The sequence below is a fragment of the Sarcophilus harrisii genome, chromosome 3, assembly GCF_902635505.1.
Source record: "Sarcophilus harrisii chromosome 3, mSarHar1.11, whole genome shotgun sequence".
Taxonomy (NCBI): domain Eukaryota; kingdom Metazoa; phylum Chordata; class Mammalia; order Dasyuromorphia; family Dasyuridae; genus Sarcophilus; species Sarcophilus harrisii.
In genome coordinates, this window is record NC_045428.1 from 501,411,866 (window position 1) to 501,426,764 (window position 14,899).

Sequence of the window (14,899 nt, forward strand, 5' to 3'; positions counted from 1 at the left end):
GGTGAACTTAAATAGAAGAGTTTGTCTTTGATCTTGGTGGCAGTAGAAAGTCACTGGAATTGATTGATTAAAGAAGTGACAAGATTAAATCTTGTCTAGAGAAAATTACTTTGGCTGCAGTGTCAGGCTGCATAGGTCCATAGGATGAGCAAGAGATTTGAGGTAGTGAGACTGATTCAGAGACCTTTGCCATAATTTAGGCAAGAAGTGATGAGGGAATAAATTAAGATGATATCTGTGAGCAGAAATAAGGGTCAGAAGTGAGACATGTTGTGGACCAGAAATGGCAATATTGGGCAATGACTGGATACGTGGGGTAAGAGTGAATGAGGAATTGAAGATAAGGCTAAAATTACACATCTGGGAGACTGGAAGGACTGTGGTACTTTTGACTGAATTAAGGAAGTTTAGAAGAGAGGTGGGAAAGATGTTTGGACATGTTGAGTTTGACATGGTACATCTGTTTTTTTTTTTTTTTTTAATAGCCTTTTATTTACAGGATATGTGCATGGGTAACTTTACAGCATTAACAATTGCCAAACCTCTTGTTCCAATTTTTCACCTCTTATCCCCCACCCCCTCCCCTAGATGGCAGGATGACCAGTAAATGTTAAATATATTAAAATATAAATTAGATACACAATAAGTATACAGGTATATCTGTTTTGAAATGTCTGATAACTGGTAATGGGGAACTGAAGTGCAAGGGCAAGTTTATGGTTAAATTTGATTGTCATCTGCATAGTAATTATAATTAAACTAGTAGGAATTAAGAAGAGAAGAGGCCTAAAATAGAACCTTAACTCACAGTTAGGAAGAATGAATCTGGAAAATGGACTAGTTATGAAGACTGAGAAGAAACAATTAGAAAAGAAAGGGGAGAAACAGGAGAGGTCAGTGTCACAAAAACCCAGAGAGTGAGTATATGCAAGAAAAAAGCATGGTGAATAATGTTAAACGCAGGACAGGTAAAGAAAGATGACAAAAAACCCATCAGATTTGGCAGTTGGGAGACCACTGTAATGCAGTTAATACTTAGAATTTTGCAAATTTGCTTAGAAAACCCTAAAGAGTTAACCCAAAATAATTGAAATAATTAACAAATTTAGCCAAGTTACAATGTATAAAATAAAATAAAATGACATAAATTATCAACATTCTTATATTACCAATAAAATTTAGCAGGAAGAACTAAAAAGAGAAGCTTAATTCAAAATAACTACCGAACCTATGGGATATTTGTTGATATATCATCCAAGATGTATCCAGGAAAATCCAGTTGTAATACACTTAGAAATAAGGACAGATCTAAATAATTGAAGAAACATTAATTGTTCATGTAGAGGCTGAATCAGTAAAAATAACAATATTATCTACATCAATTTATTTATTCAATGCTTTATCAGACTACCAAAGGAATATTTTAGGGAATTTCTCAACCCAGATGTCCTAAGATCTTCCTGGAGAGTAATTCTTCCTACTTTGTTTCTTATTGACTAGAAATCAATAAGTCTGGGGGTTAGTTTGGTAGTGAAGAGGATAGAGTCTGGGCCTGGAGTCAGGAAGACGACTTGAAATCCAGCCTTAGATACTTACTAGATCACCCAGGTATTAAGTCACTTAATCTTTTTTGCCTCCGTGTCATCTATAAGGTGAGATTGAGAAGGAAATGACAACCATTTCAGTATCTTTGTCAAGAAAACCCGAAATGAAATCACAAAGGATAGGACCTGACTGAAATTCAGACTGAACAACAACAATAATAATTCAAGGTTAGGCCAGAAGATAAAAAGTTTAATTATTATCACCAAGTGGGAAGTGCTGAACAAAGGAAGTGTGTTATCTTCCACATATATAGTGAGATTTATACAGTCCTAGGGTGACACAAACGGTAACTACAGGAACCCTTTATCAGTTAACACTGCTTAGCCACTTTCCTTATTTGGGAGGGTGAGTAATGATAAGATATCAGATAATTTTGAGAAGAATATGTATTTACCTTGGAGTCCCAGAAGTTGCCAAAGATCAGGTTTGTTTCACTGGGGATTTTTTTCTCTGTAGTTAATATCCTTGTGGGGCAAGAGATCTTTAGGATAGTGGAGGTCTCCTTCAAGGTAGAAATCAGTAAAGTTCATTCTGTTCTCACCAGCTTGAAGATCTCTATTTATACAAATCTATACCTTTATTTTTATTTTTATTTATTTATATTTTTACTTCCAAGGTTAATTTTTTTTCCCTGGAGATGTTTATCCCAAACTCACAATCTGCCTCCTCTACAAGAGCAACATTGCTTTTGTCCCCAATAATCCATGGGAGTAAATGTGGTATCATTTGGCATGTTTTGGGCCATTCTCTGTCCCTTCCTGGATACATACCTGGGGAATTCAGCAGAACTTTTTACTTTTATCAGGCCAACAGCTAACTGCCCGTGTACAAAAGTACATGAGGGAGTCATCAGCAATGATTACTCATTTTTTCTTCCTCTGATCTCGACTAGATGACATCTCATCTGACATTACCTGTATATTCCCATCATCATTTCTCAGGGAATAAACAGCACTTGCCTCCACTGAGGATTGAGTTTTCTTTTTCCTGAGCCTCATTTCTGTTTTGGTCCTTCCTGTGGGGCCCTCCCCCAGCAGAGTTCTTTAAAAATGAAAATCAAAGCCCATGGGAAGTTGGGTCACACTCATTCCGTGGTTCTTCTCTAGCAGACTATGTATAGACCCCTGACACCCATCTGATCCTCTTCCCCAGTCTTCTCCCTGAAACCTGATTCTGACAGCAGTCTAAACTGCACCTCTGACCCTATTTTAAGCCCTAATCTCAGCCTTGAACCCTGATGTGACCAACAAACTGAATTTAAACCTCAGATGGAACCTTTATATTGGGTGCAGAAAGAGCCTTAGCTCCAGTTGAATCCCGACTCCAGTCTCAGACTTAACTCTGAAAACCAGACCCCGGCTGAGTTAAAAATCCAGACTGAGTCCAGATCCTGATATACAAGACTAAAATTTTTTTTTTTATTTAATAGCCTTTTATTTACAGGTTATATGCATGGGTAACTTTACAGCATTAACAATTGCCAAACCTCTTGTTCCAATTTTTCACCTCTTATCCCCCACCCCCTCCCCTAGATGGCAGGATGACCAGTAGATGATGTTAAATACATTAAAATATAAATTAGATACACAATAAGTATACATGACCAAACCATTATTTTGCTGTACAAAAAGAACCAGACTCTGACATATTGTACAATTAGCTTGTGAAGGAAATCAAAAATGCAGGTGGGCATAAATATAGGGATTGGGAATTCAATGTAATGGTTTTTAAGACTAAAATTTTGAATACATTTCCTTAATGAGTCCTGACCCCAGCCTTAAACTGAATCATTTTTGGAAAAACCAGATCCAGACTGAGATCTGATGCTACATGCCTTTTCTTATCCATGCACTCCCCTTTATATTTTCTTTCCCTCCTCAGTTTTTTAAAGCATTCTTCCTGGAATTCTTCTTTTCCTATCTCACATTATAACTTACTAACCTCTAAGAAATCTCATTGGATTCCCTGCTTCCACTCCCTCCACCTCATTCCTCCTCAACCAGAACGAAAGCTCTTTAGAAGGCGCAAACTGTTGTTTTTCCATGTCCCCAGTACCAGTACCAGGGTTAGCGTCTCCTTGCCCACAGTAGGCATTTAACAAATATTTGGTTAATTCAAGTTTAACGATTGTACCTGGTTTGATGATTTTTGCTGGAAGAGATGTTGGTGGGCAGGGCAGGGTAGCACTTTTGCCTCTAGATTCAAGTTCCTACCACTGATTTGTTAGGTGAACTGGGAAACCTCTTTTCCCTTTCTCAGTTCTAGTTTCTTCCTTTGTAAAATGAAGGTTGTTGAAGCAGGTGAGATTTAATTCACACACATACACAGTTGGGAGGATTATGGGGCAAGAAATTAAGCTGGTTACTACAAACCCTTTCATTTAATATCTGTTCACTCAATGGAACCTCCAAACAAACTTTGACTCAGATATGTTATCACTTGCTTATGTCCATGGCTTGAATCAATAGCATTTGGGATGCAAACCCAAGCCTTTTTAAGTCAAGTGATTTTCCCTACAGTACACCACACGACCTTCTTTTAATGCTTCAAAGATTTTTATCCCACATTTATAGATGTGAATAGCTCTGAGACAGGAATTGTAAAGGCAGCATGGGAAGAGAGCTGGATCTGGAAGCAGGCAACGTTGGGCCAAGTCACATCAAGTTCATAAGAACCTACTATGTTCCAGGATCTGGTCTAAGCCCTGAGGTTACAAAGAAAGACAAAAAACATAACACAAAACACCAAAAATCTCTCCTCCCCCCAAAACTAACTAGTCTCTACTTTCAAGAACATGGGTTAGACATTGTGTCTAACTGGTTGATCAGACCAACATGAGCTCAGAAAGCTCTACCACAGCTCAGGGGGGAGAGAGGGGAGACAACAACTATATTCAAAAAAAGAGATAGTCATAGAGGATAAATTAGAAACGAGTCTTATTTGTGACAATGAAGATAATGGATTTAGAGTTTTGGAAGAGACCATAAGCTTCAATGAGATCAGTCTTCTCGTTTTACTTTCCAGCTATGTGATCCTGAGCAAATCATTTAACTTCTTTGGGTCTCAGCTGCCTTTTTCTGCAAAATAGAGATTATGTTATTTGAATTGTTGTGAGGAAAGTCCTTTGTAAACTCTTAAGCACCATAGAAAGGTGAGTTATTATTATGATACGGGTGCCACATTTTAGGAATGATAGTGACACTGAGAATCTGTCTCAATCAGATTGTCAAGGACAGTAGGCCATGCCATAGGGTGATCAGTTGGAAGAACCAGGAATATCTAAACTGGAAAAGAGAAGATTAAGGGAGGACATGTTTTTGTCTTCATATATTCAAAGAACTGTCATCTAGAAGATGATTAAACTTCTTTTGCTCCTACAAGGAGTAGAGCTAGGGCAAATGGAATCCTAGACAAATAGAACTTCCTAACATTGAGGTCCTCCCAAGATGAAAAATATTTGCTTTCAGAAGCACTAAGCTTCCTGTCACTGGAGATGTTCTAGAGGAGGCTGGATGACCTTAGCAACACTGCAGAGAGAATTTGGAGCATCAAGTAGGGGTTGCCTGGTATCCCTTCCAGTTCTGAGATTCTAGGATTCTATAACTCTTCTCATTCTATAATTGTGCAGCAGGGACAACTCTCTCCCTCCCCAGTGTGTGGAGAGGGACTGGTACCTCACCCTCCATTCTAGCTATTTTGGGAAACAGCTCAAGGTAATCTGAATACTACTTCTGTCTAGCTACCCTGGGGGAAATAGGAAGGGTGGAGAGATATTGAGGTAGAAAGTGAAGGTTTCTCTCTGAATCCCTGAACTCAGTAGAAAATGTTAATTTGAGTTGGAGGTAACTATGGTTGTCCTTTATATTGGAAGGAGACTCAAGATGTCGGGGTCCATGTACACAGTATCTCGCCATGGCTGATCAGACCAATATGAAGACTCTGCCACAAGTTAGGCACGAATAATCCATATAAATATTTGGGATGGAGATTTCTCCAAATCTGAGCCATCTAATGTCTTTTGAGCTACTGAAATATTGTTTTTGCTTATAGAGTACAACGCCTCCTTTGATGTGGTACCAAATTCAGGGAGAGAGAAGAGGTAAATAGTACTGGGTCATTACAGTGATTTAAAGACAGATTTGTCAGTTTAGTTGAAAGAAGAAAATGTTCCATATTCTCTGAGAGATCTTTCAGAATTGAGATTCACAGACTGTAGTGACAAACTGTAAAAGAATGTCTAATGGGGGGCAGGACTGGCACATATATGGATACTTCTGATGGTATTCTTTCAATCAATCAGATACTTTATTAGGCACCTACTATGTGCCAGACACTGTGATAAAAACTTCCCCCAAGGAGTTTACAGTCTAATACTCTCCACATGGAAGAGTTTAAGCTTCTAGGATAGTTTTGATGGTGTATAATAGAATTGCCTTGAGGAGACTTTGGAGCATGTGTAGACATTCTGTAATTGGTTTTGCTTGGCTAATCATGTACTTAGAAGAAGGCTTTTTCATTGGCTACATGCAGAACTGGGGATACCTTCAAAAGACATCTGACGAAAATATCAGACATTCTCCTGGACTGTTCTCTTCTAGGGTCCCCGGTTTGACTTCTTTACTAATTCCATCTGGTGGGATACAATGCTCCTCTCTATGAGGTGTATTTTTACTTAATTTTAATTGATATTTAATTTAATTATCAGAGTCTCCTGATATTATGAGTCAGAAAACAATGGAGAGGAGATTACCCTTGACCTCTCAGGGTACTCCTAGAATCCTGAAGAGGAAGTAGTAAACTCTGGTATAGTAAAACCTAGAAATAGCATGAAATATTGATGAAATAATGACCAAGAAATCCAATGGGAAACCACTTTATGGTTTCCAATGGGAAAAAACTTCACCTCAGAATGGCACAAAAAGTCAGACAGAAGCCTACACAACAAGAAAGGCAGCACAGCAGAAAGTCACCAATGCAGGCAAGCATCTCCTAATATGACCAGAAATATCTGTAGCCTCAAAGGCTCTGTATCTGTAGGGAGAGCAGGGGGCTTCCATGAGAAATCCCCAAGGCTGGAAACCCACAGCCTGGATTTCAGGAGCCAGGAACATCAGTGAATAGTGTAAGCATGGCAGATCTCAGGTTGCACCTTGGCCCAGAGGCTTTGAAATCCCATATTCTGTCCTAAGATCCCATAGTGAATCCTAAAGATCCAGTGCTCTGAATCTTGATCCAAGAAAGCTTAAGATTTTCCAGTGCTTTTAGCATACATAAGGAGAAACCCAGGTCACTAACAAGAAAGGCTGACCACTCCATGCAAAAGGATATCAGGAGACAGAGACTCATCTTGGCACAGTAACTAAGGTTGAAAATATGAGCAAACAGAAGACGACGCCATCCACTATAAAGAATTATTATACAGACCTCAGGACCTGCCAACTCCACAACTATTTTGCTGCATTTAAAATACCTCTGCCTGTCTTCTTCTATAGAAAGTACCTAAAGGTATTGAAGATTGGAATATCCAATCCTGTGGCTTTTGGTTTCCAGAATTATCTTAGTAGGAACCTAGGCAATGTAACTGCCTTAAAGTCAGATGCTACTTGCTCATAAAGCTTGGGCTGCACTCTGAGGAGAAGGGCCTTGTGCCCACCTGGCTCCAGTGTCCATAAGCCCTGTCTCTAGCCCTTTGTGGAACATGGTTTCAATTGCTATATATATTACTTAGAATCCTGTTGTCCCTGGAGCTAGAGCCTCAAATCTGTCTCCTTGGGTGCACATGCACTCATGCTTCTAGCTTCCTGAACATCTTCTAGGACTGTGTAGATATGGCTTGGGAATCATCCATAACCACACAATGAGCTTTTGTTCTCATGATGATTTTTCACTGGTTATAGGTACTATCTGCTGGTGTAGTATGCAAAAGGAAATCTGAGAAGGCAAGAAAAACTAAACCCATTAAAAATATGTGTAGTCATGCAAAACAAATTCCCTCGGTCATATCTCCCCTCCAGACCAAAAAAATAAAAAAGGAAAGGAATGAAGGAAGGTAAAAACAAAACAAAAGAAAATTTGCTTCAACATACCCTCTGAATCAATCAGTTCTTTCTCTACCTGGAGGTGGATAGCATGTTTCATCATGAATTAGATTTTCATCAGAGTTACTAAATCTTTCAAAGTTGATTATCTTTACAATAATATTATCATACAAATTGTACTCCTTATTTTACTTCATTTTGCATCAGTTTACCCAAGTCATCCCATGCTTTTCTGAAATAATTCCCTTTATCATTTCTTATGACAAAATAGTGTTCCATAATACTCACCGTAACTTGTTCAAACATTTTCTAATTGATAAGCAACCCCTCAGTTTCCATTTTTTTGCCACCATAGAAAAAGTTGCTATAAATATTTTTGTGCATGGGATATTTTTCCTCTTTTTTAAATTATAGCTTTTTATTTACAAGATATATGCATGGGTAATTTTTCAGCATTGACAGTTGCAAAATCTTTTGTTCCAATTTTTCCCCTCCTTTCCCCCACCCCTTCCCCCAGATGGCAGGTTGACCAATACATGTTAAATATGTTAAAGTATATGTTAAATACAATATATGTATACATGTCCATACAGTTATTTTGCTGTACAAAAAGAATCAGACTTTGAAATAGTGTACAATTAACCCATGAAGGAAATTGAAAATGCAGGCGGACAAAAATAGAGGGATTGGGAATTCTATGTAGTGGTTCATAGTCATCTCCCAGAGTTCTTTTGCTGGGTGTAGCTCTATTGGAACTGATTTGGTTCATCTCATTGTTGAAGAGGGCCAGATCCATCAGAATTGATCATCATACAGTGTTGTTGTTGAAGTATATAATGATTTCCTGGTCCTGCTCATTTCATTCAACATCAGTTCATGTAAGTCTTTCCAGGCCTTTCTGAAATCATGCTGCTTTTTCCTCTCTTTTTAAAAAGATTTTGTTGGGGTATAAAGTTAGCAGCAGTATTGCTGGTCAGAGGGTACACACAATTTGATACCTTTTGGAATATAATTCCAAATTGTTTTCCAGAATAGTTGGATCACTTCACAGCACCATTAAAGTACTGTTTTCCCACATCCTCTCCAACATTTGTACTTTTTTTGTGCCAATCTAATGGATGTGAGGTAGCACCCTAGAGTTGTTTTAATTAACATTCTTTGATTATTTATAATTTGAATCATTTTTTCCATATGACTATTGATAGCTTAGATTTCTTCTCTGAAAATTGTGTTTTAATATTGTTTGAGCATATATCAATTCAGGATCATTGAAACATCTTTAAAAGAATGAACAGAAAAAAAAAATGGAAAGAAGGCCAGAACCACAAGTAAGACAGTTTTGATGATTAATATATTAAATGTATTACTATATTACATTATAAAGAAAACCAAGAGATCCAAAGTTTCACATATAATTCTCTTATTTCATTATATTATGAATTTGAAAATACCCATTTTATTTAATGTTTTAAAAATCCAGAATTAAAATAATAAGAAAAAAAACCAACAAAAGTTGCGGAAAAGTTACCTTCACTGTTAAAGGAATTTTCATTCATGAATTTCCTATATTTCTGAAATCACATGGTCAGTTTCTATTCCTTATCCCCTCTTATAAGCTTACTAATCACCAATTAACTTGAGCATTCCAATACACAGACAACACAAATAAGGACTGTATATGAAATGATAGGCATCTGTTGTTGTACAGTTTGTTTTTTATGTAAATTTAAATAAGATATATTAACAAAACTGTCTCATTTTTGTCCCTTTCCAAATTTTTTTCTCTGTGTACTTTTCTTTAAAAAGCGGTGCCTTTTTTGGGAGAATCTCTATCACTTTTCACTAACTCAGGCATTCTCCTCCCCAATAGAAGTCCTCCCTTGTTCCAAATATGTAGTCAAATAAGACAAATCAACACAATGGCGTATCTGAAAATATATCTTACATTCTGCACCTTTATTCCATCACTTCCCTGCCAAAAGGAGGATGACAATTTTCCGAAGTTATGATTGCTCATTGTGTTGATTAAAATTTGGAAATCTTTCAGAGTTGTTTCCTTTACATTATTGTGGCCACTGTGTAAATTAATTTCCTTGTTCTGCTTGTTTCTGTATCAGTTCATATGCTTTACAGTTTTTTTCTGAATCTTTATATTTGATATTTTTTATGGTTTGGTAGTATTTAATCACATCTCTGTCAACAATTGGTTCCACCATCCCCCAGCTCATGGGCAAACACATTTCCAAGTCTTCAAGATGGACCACTTTCCTATATATCTTATGAATGTCTCTCTCCTCAATTACTCTAGACATATCATAGTTTGATGTACACTCTTTCCCAGCATCTGGGATGTGTAGTACCCACTGAGCTTCCTATAGTTTGGGAGCCTTGAGAAACCCTGATATAGTCTTCCTAAGTAGATGTTCTCTTGTAAGTACCTGAAGCTGTCAGGTGTGTGTGTGTGTGTGTGTGTGTGTGTGTGTGTGTGTGTGTATTTAGATTTATTGGGATTGCTTCCTCAAACATTTAAGGAAAGGGAATCTGGCACCGACTAGGAGCATCCAGGTGGCACAGTGGATAGAACACTGGTTTCTTAGATACCTAATAGTTGTGCAACCCTGGACAAGTCCCTTAATCCTCTTTGCCTTAGCTTCCTTATCTGCAAAATGAGCCAGAGAAGGAAATGGCAAATCATTCCAGTATCTTTGACCATAAACTCTAAATGGAGTCACAAAGACATAACTGAAAAATGACTGAACAACAACAAGTCCAGCACCAACTACTTTGGGGACATAGCTAGAGGGAAGGATTTGTAGCCAGCCCCTCCATTCACCAATAGCTTTTACAAAATAGCTAAGTGTCATTCAGCTTCCACTTAGAAACTGATTCTATGTTACCCATCACATTTTTGGACAGCTCTAATTGTCATGTTCTCCCTTGAAACAAACAGATCTGTTTCTTAATTCTGTGCTTTGGTTAGACAAGAGTCTACCCCCTCTTTCATGTAACAGCTCTTCAAACACTTGAAGATAGTGAGCAAGTCAATCAATCAAGTAAAAAGCATTTATTAAGCACTTATGATATACCTGGCACTGTGATAGATTCTGAGAAATACACATTCATAGTAAACAATCTTAAGGAATTTACATTCTAAAGGGAGAAAGGTAAATGACTAGTGAGATGGGGGCAACTAGGTGGCTCAGTGGCACCTTGAAGTCAGGAGGACCTGAGTTCAAATCTAGCTCAGATACTTCCTAGCTGTGTGACCTTGGGCAAGTCAATTGCCTCAGCAAATAATAATAATAAATTAGTGAGAGGCTCATTCAAGTAAATAAGCATTTATTAAACGCCTGCTGTGTGCCACTATGGATAAGCACTTGAGACAAAGAAAGGCAAAAGAAAGTTCCTATGCTCAACAAATTCACTCTAATCAAGAAGCAACCAGTAAACAAATATGTACAAACAAGCTATATACTGAATAAATAAGAAATACTTTATAGGAGGAAGGCACTAGAATTTAGAGGGATTGGGGAAAGATTTTTCTGCAGATGTGATTTTAGTTGAGACCTAAAGGGAGCCCAAATATGAAGAGAGAGACCATTCCAGGTATGAGGGACAGCTAGAGGAAATGCCTGAACCCAAGAAATGGAGTGTCTTGTTCACCGTACAGCCAGAAAGTCAGGGTCACTGGATTCAAGCGATATAGTACTTAAATACAATGTTGTTTGAAAGGGAGAAAACAAGAAAGGAATCGGGAAAAACTTCATGCAAAAAGTGGTACTTAAGTGGGGATTTGAAGAAAAGAGTGATTCTCTATGACCTAGCTCCAAAGTCATTGCCATGGCCTGGAGAACATGATGTTCCTTCTTAAAGTCCAGAATGTGGCTTAAAAAAATATTCTCCCAGTTACCTAGGCTAAGTCTGAAAGCATCAGCCCACTGATGGATCTAGTTAGGGAAACTCCCAAAGCCTCCCTAGGTCTTTTTTTCAGGGTAAGAGCCCTGGTTCCTTCAGTTGAAACCACTGTAGCGCAGCCTCCAGTCCTCCTTTATACTCCTAACCTGTCCTCTAGACAGTTTCCGGCTGGAACACCGTGTTGTGGTCGGGACAGATGCGACCTCCCTGGCCCCTGCTCTTGTCTCAATGTGCCGGCGACGACCTCGCTTTTTTCAGCCGTCATTTCCAAGTGCGGGCGCAGTTTACAACCCACCCTGTCCCCCAGATCTGTTCACGGGAACTGTGATCTAACCATTGAAATGGATGGTTTGAAACGTACATCTCTTCTGAGTCGATTTCATCTCTGCGGTGAGAGGGAGGCTGGAATAAGGCTTTATTAATTCTGAGGGCATGAGAACACGACTTCAAGCTTCCCAGGGGGGCTGAAATGCCAACCCTCGGAAGGGTTTTCATGGCAACCAGCCAAGGATTTGTTTATTTTTAAGCTGTTCTGGGCCCCCAAGGGAGAACCTTGTCAGCCGGTACATCTTGTTCTCCCGGCCACGCCAGTGACCTTGGGGAGAGGTCACGGAGACTAGGAGGGTTGCGTGGATGACTTGGTCCGAGGGCAGAGCGTATGGGCATCATTTCCTTATGCCTACTCTCTGTCTGCTGCTCAGCTAATATAAAATGCAGTCAGTGGAGGGAGACTGCGGCATTTTTCCTTCCTTTCTTCTTCTTTTTTTTTTTAAACTCTGAATTTTAATTTTTTTTCAACATGGAGGTATAACCGCGCCTGAGATACTGGACTACAATTCCCAGTGTGCACTGGGACTGGACGCTCTTCACAGTCCCCTCCCCCCCTTCGGAAATCTATAGTTTGGGTAATGTGAGCAAGGAAAGGAAAGGTGGCAGTCGCGGTCTTGGAAGCGTAGTTTCTGGAGTCTGAGACCGTGGTGGCAGCGGTGGGTCTGGAGGTGGCGCGCGACTCACACCTTTGGAGAAGAGAGTAAAAATGAGGCACCGAGGCTCGGAGCCCGGTGCACATTGGGAGTTGTAGGCTCCGGCGCGGTTATGGAGCACGCTGGGCATTGTAGTCCCTCCTCATCTTTCGCCCCCGCCCCAATCAGGAACCGAGAGGAGGGACGTGTTGGCGGCGGCGCGCCGGATCCTCCCCCGCCCCCGCCCCCGCCCCCGCCTCCTCCCCTCCCCCGTGTGTCCCCTCCCCCCACCCGTCGGGCTCCGCTGGTGCTGCTGCTGCCGCTGCCGCTGGTGCTGCCGCTGCGGACGGTCTGGTGTGTGAGAGCCGGAGCCCGAGCCCGCGCCCCGCGCCCCGCGCCCAGGCCCCGCAGCGCGCAGCCGCCACGGACACCGGCCGAGTGACCGGGCACGCCGCCGCCGCCGCCGCCGGGGGAGACCAGGGCATCGCCGCCGCCTTCTCCCGCTGCTACCCTCTGGTGAGGACGAGCTCCCTCCGCCATCCCGGCCCGGCCTGCGCCATCCGCGAGCCCCCGCGCGCCCCCGCGCCATCCTCCCCGCCCCTCTCCTCCCTCCCGGGCCGCAGACCCCCTCCCCTGCTCCGGCGGGAGGCACGGGGGGAGGGGAAGCGCCGCTGCCGCCCGCGAGCGTGGGGATGGAGGAGTTTGGGGCGGGGGCGCTCGGAGAGGCAGTGATGGAGCTGAGCCGAGAATGAGGAGTTAGCGGGAGAAGCAGAGGAGCCAGACAGGAGGAGGGGACGGGGTGGGAGGGGGACAAGCTGGGGAGGAGAGCGGGGCTGGAGACCCGCGAGACGGCTGAGGATGAAGGAGATGCGTGGGGGAGGGGGGGGAGCCGGGAGTCACGCAGAGATGGGGGGGGCAATGAGGAATGGTGGAGAACTGTTAGAAAGGAGGTGGGGTAGCTGAGAAAGGCAGAGACGGGATGGAGAGAGAAGGGATTGAGGAATTCGGGGGGGGGCACCTGCGGAAGGGGAGGGGGAAGTTGGAGCACGGAGAGGGAGACAGAAGTGGGTGCTGGTGGGGGTGAGCAAGCTGGAAGAGGGAATGAGAGGGAAAGTCAGCAGGGGAAGAACATTGGGGGACCTGGGATCGGCAGAAAGGGATGTGAGAACTCTGAGGGGCCGGAGAGAGCTGTGCGGGGAAAATAGTTGCGATCATCTGGGAGAGAGAGTGGGGAGATCCGGGAGCGGCGGGAGGGAAGAGGAGAGATTTGACAAGGAGTTGGCTAGGGGAGAAGGCACCTGGAACACCAGGTAGGCGGTAAGGACGTTCAGGAGATAGCTTTCGTTGCAGTAACCGCTGGGAGAAAAGGAATCAGAGAGAGAGAGCGTAACCCAAAAAGGAGCTCAAAGGGAGATTGGAGAGTGGGTGTTGCAGAAGTCGCGAGAAGCCCCCCAGATTTTTGAATGAGCAAATTGGGATGTGCACCAGCTGAGCAGATAGGGTAGATCTAAGGTTAAATTAGTGTGGGTGTTACGGGAAATCAAGGTAGTAGGAATGTAGGCAAGAGCTGCTCCTCTCCCCCCCACCCCCGAGCCCCCTTGGAGAGGAAATATTGGGATTCCTGCTAGTAGACATCAGAGGCACATACAGAGCAGGCTAGGGGGTGGAATACTTGAGACGGTTTATGTTAGAGGGCATTTACTGAGGACACCTTGAAATAGTCAGAAAAAGGTCCTTTCAGAAGAATTAAGCTATTTAATATTGGTTTCTATCATTTTTTTGGATTTTATTCAAGTTGGGTAATTGAGTCTCTGTATCTTGATACACACTGGGGGTAAATTAGAGGTTCTCTTCTGAGATTCCTTCAGATTGGAATGGGAAAGTTTAACAAAGCCAGTGCTACCAAGGTTAGTAGTGGAAAAATGAAGATGGAATGTAATGCGATGAATTTTATTCTGTGTGATAATGTCTGCTTACTCTCAACACCTCCTCACCCCCTTAAAAAAAACTAGCCTTGGAGATCAGAATTTTAATAGATTGGATGATATTGAGGTTATCGATATGAACCTTCTTTGCCTGATATATGGATAAGGTTGAAAAATATGAAGCTGGCTTTATTTCTGAGTACAGGAATCTTGCTTGCCTGCATAAAAGGCTTAGGCCTTTTTTTTTTTTTTTTTTTTCTTCAAATTGATTGCTTGAAGACTCCATTTATTGGTGTCTCAGTTTTCAGGGCAATTAAGTCCATCATTATATCTCAGACTAATACAGAGATGAGCCCCAGCTTGGCTGCTTTATGTAAACAGAGAGAAGATGTGAAATATGGAAATGTAATAAATATTCATCATAGAAAGAATATTCTACCGATGCGTTTCTTTT

At 41.5% G+C, this 14,899-nt stretch overlaps 1 protein-coding gene across 8 annotated transcripts in view; it reads left to right on the forward strand.

Annotated features, from left to right (window-relative positions):
- The first annotated feature begins 5,238 nt into the window (after positions 1 to 5,238).
- Positions 5,239 to 14,899, forward strand: part of FAM168A (family with sequence similarity 168 member A) — a 200,808-nt gene continuing 191,147 nt past the window's right edge. For 3 of the 8 annotated variants that reach the window (XM_031961452.1, XM_031961456.1, XM_031961453.1), the window contains exon 1: positions 14,336 to 14,427. In XM_031961452.1, coding sequence (XP_031817312.1) covers positions 14,395 to 14,427 — 33 coding nt within the window. In that variant the 5' untranslated portion in view covers positions 14,336 to 14,394. Of the gene's footprint in view, positions 5,319 to 12,811; positions 13,037 to 13,638; positions 14,428 to 14,899 lie in introns of those variants that run through there. The other 5 variants (XM_031961454.1, XM_031961455.1, XM_031961459.1 and 2 more) reach the window with 4 other exon arrangements.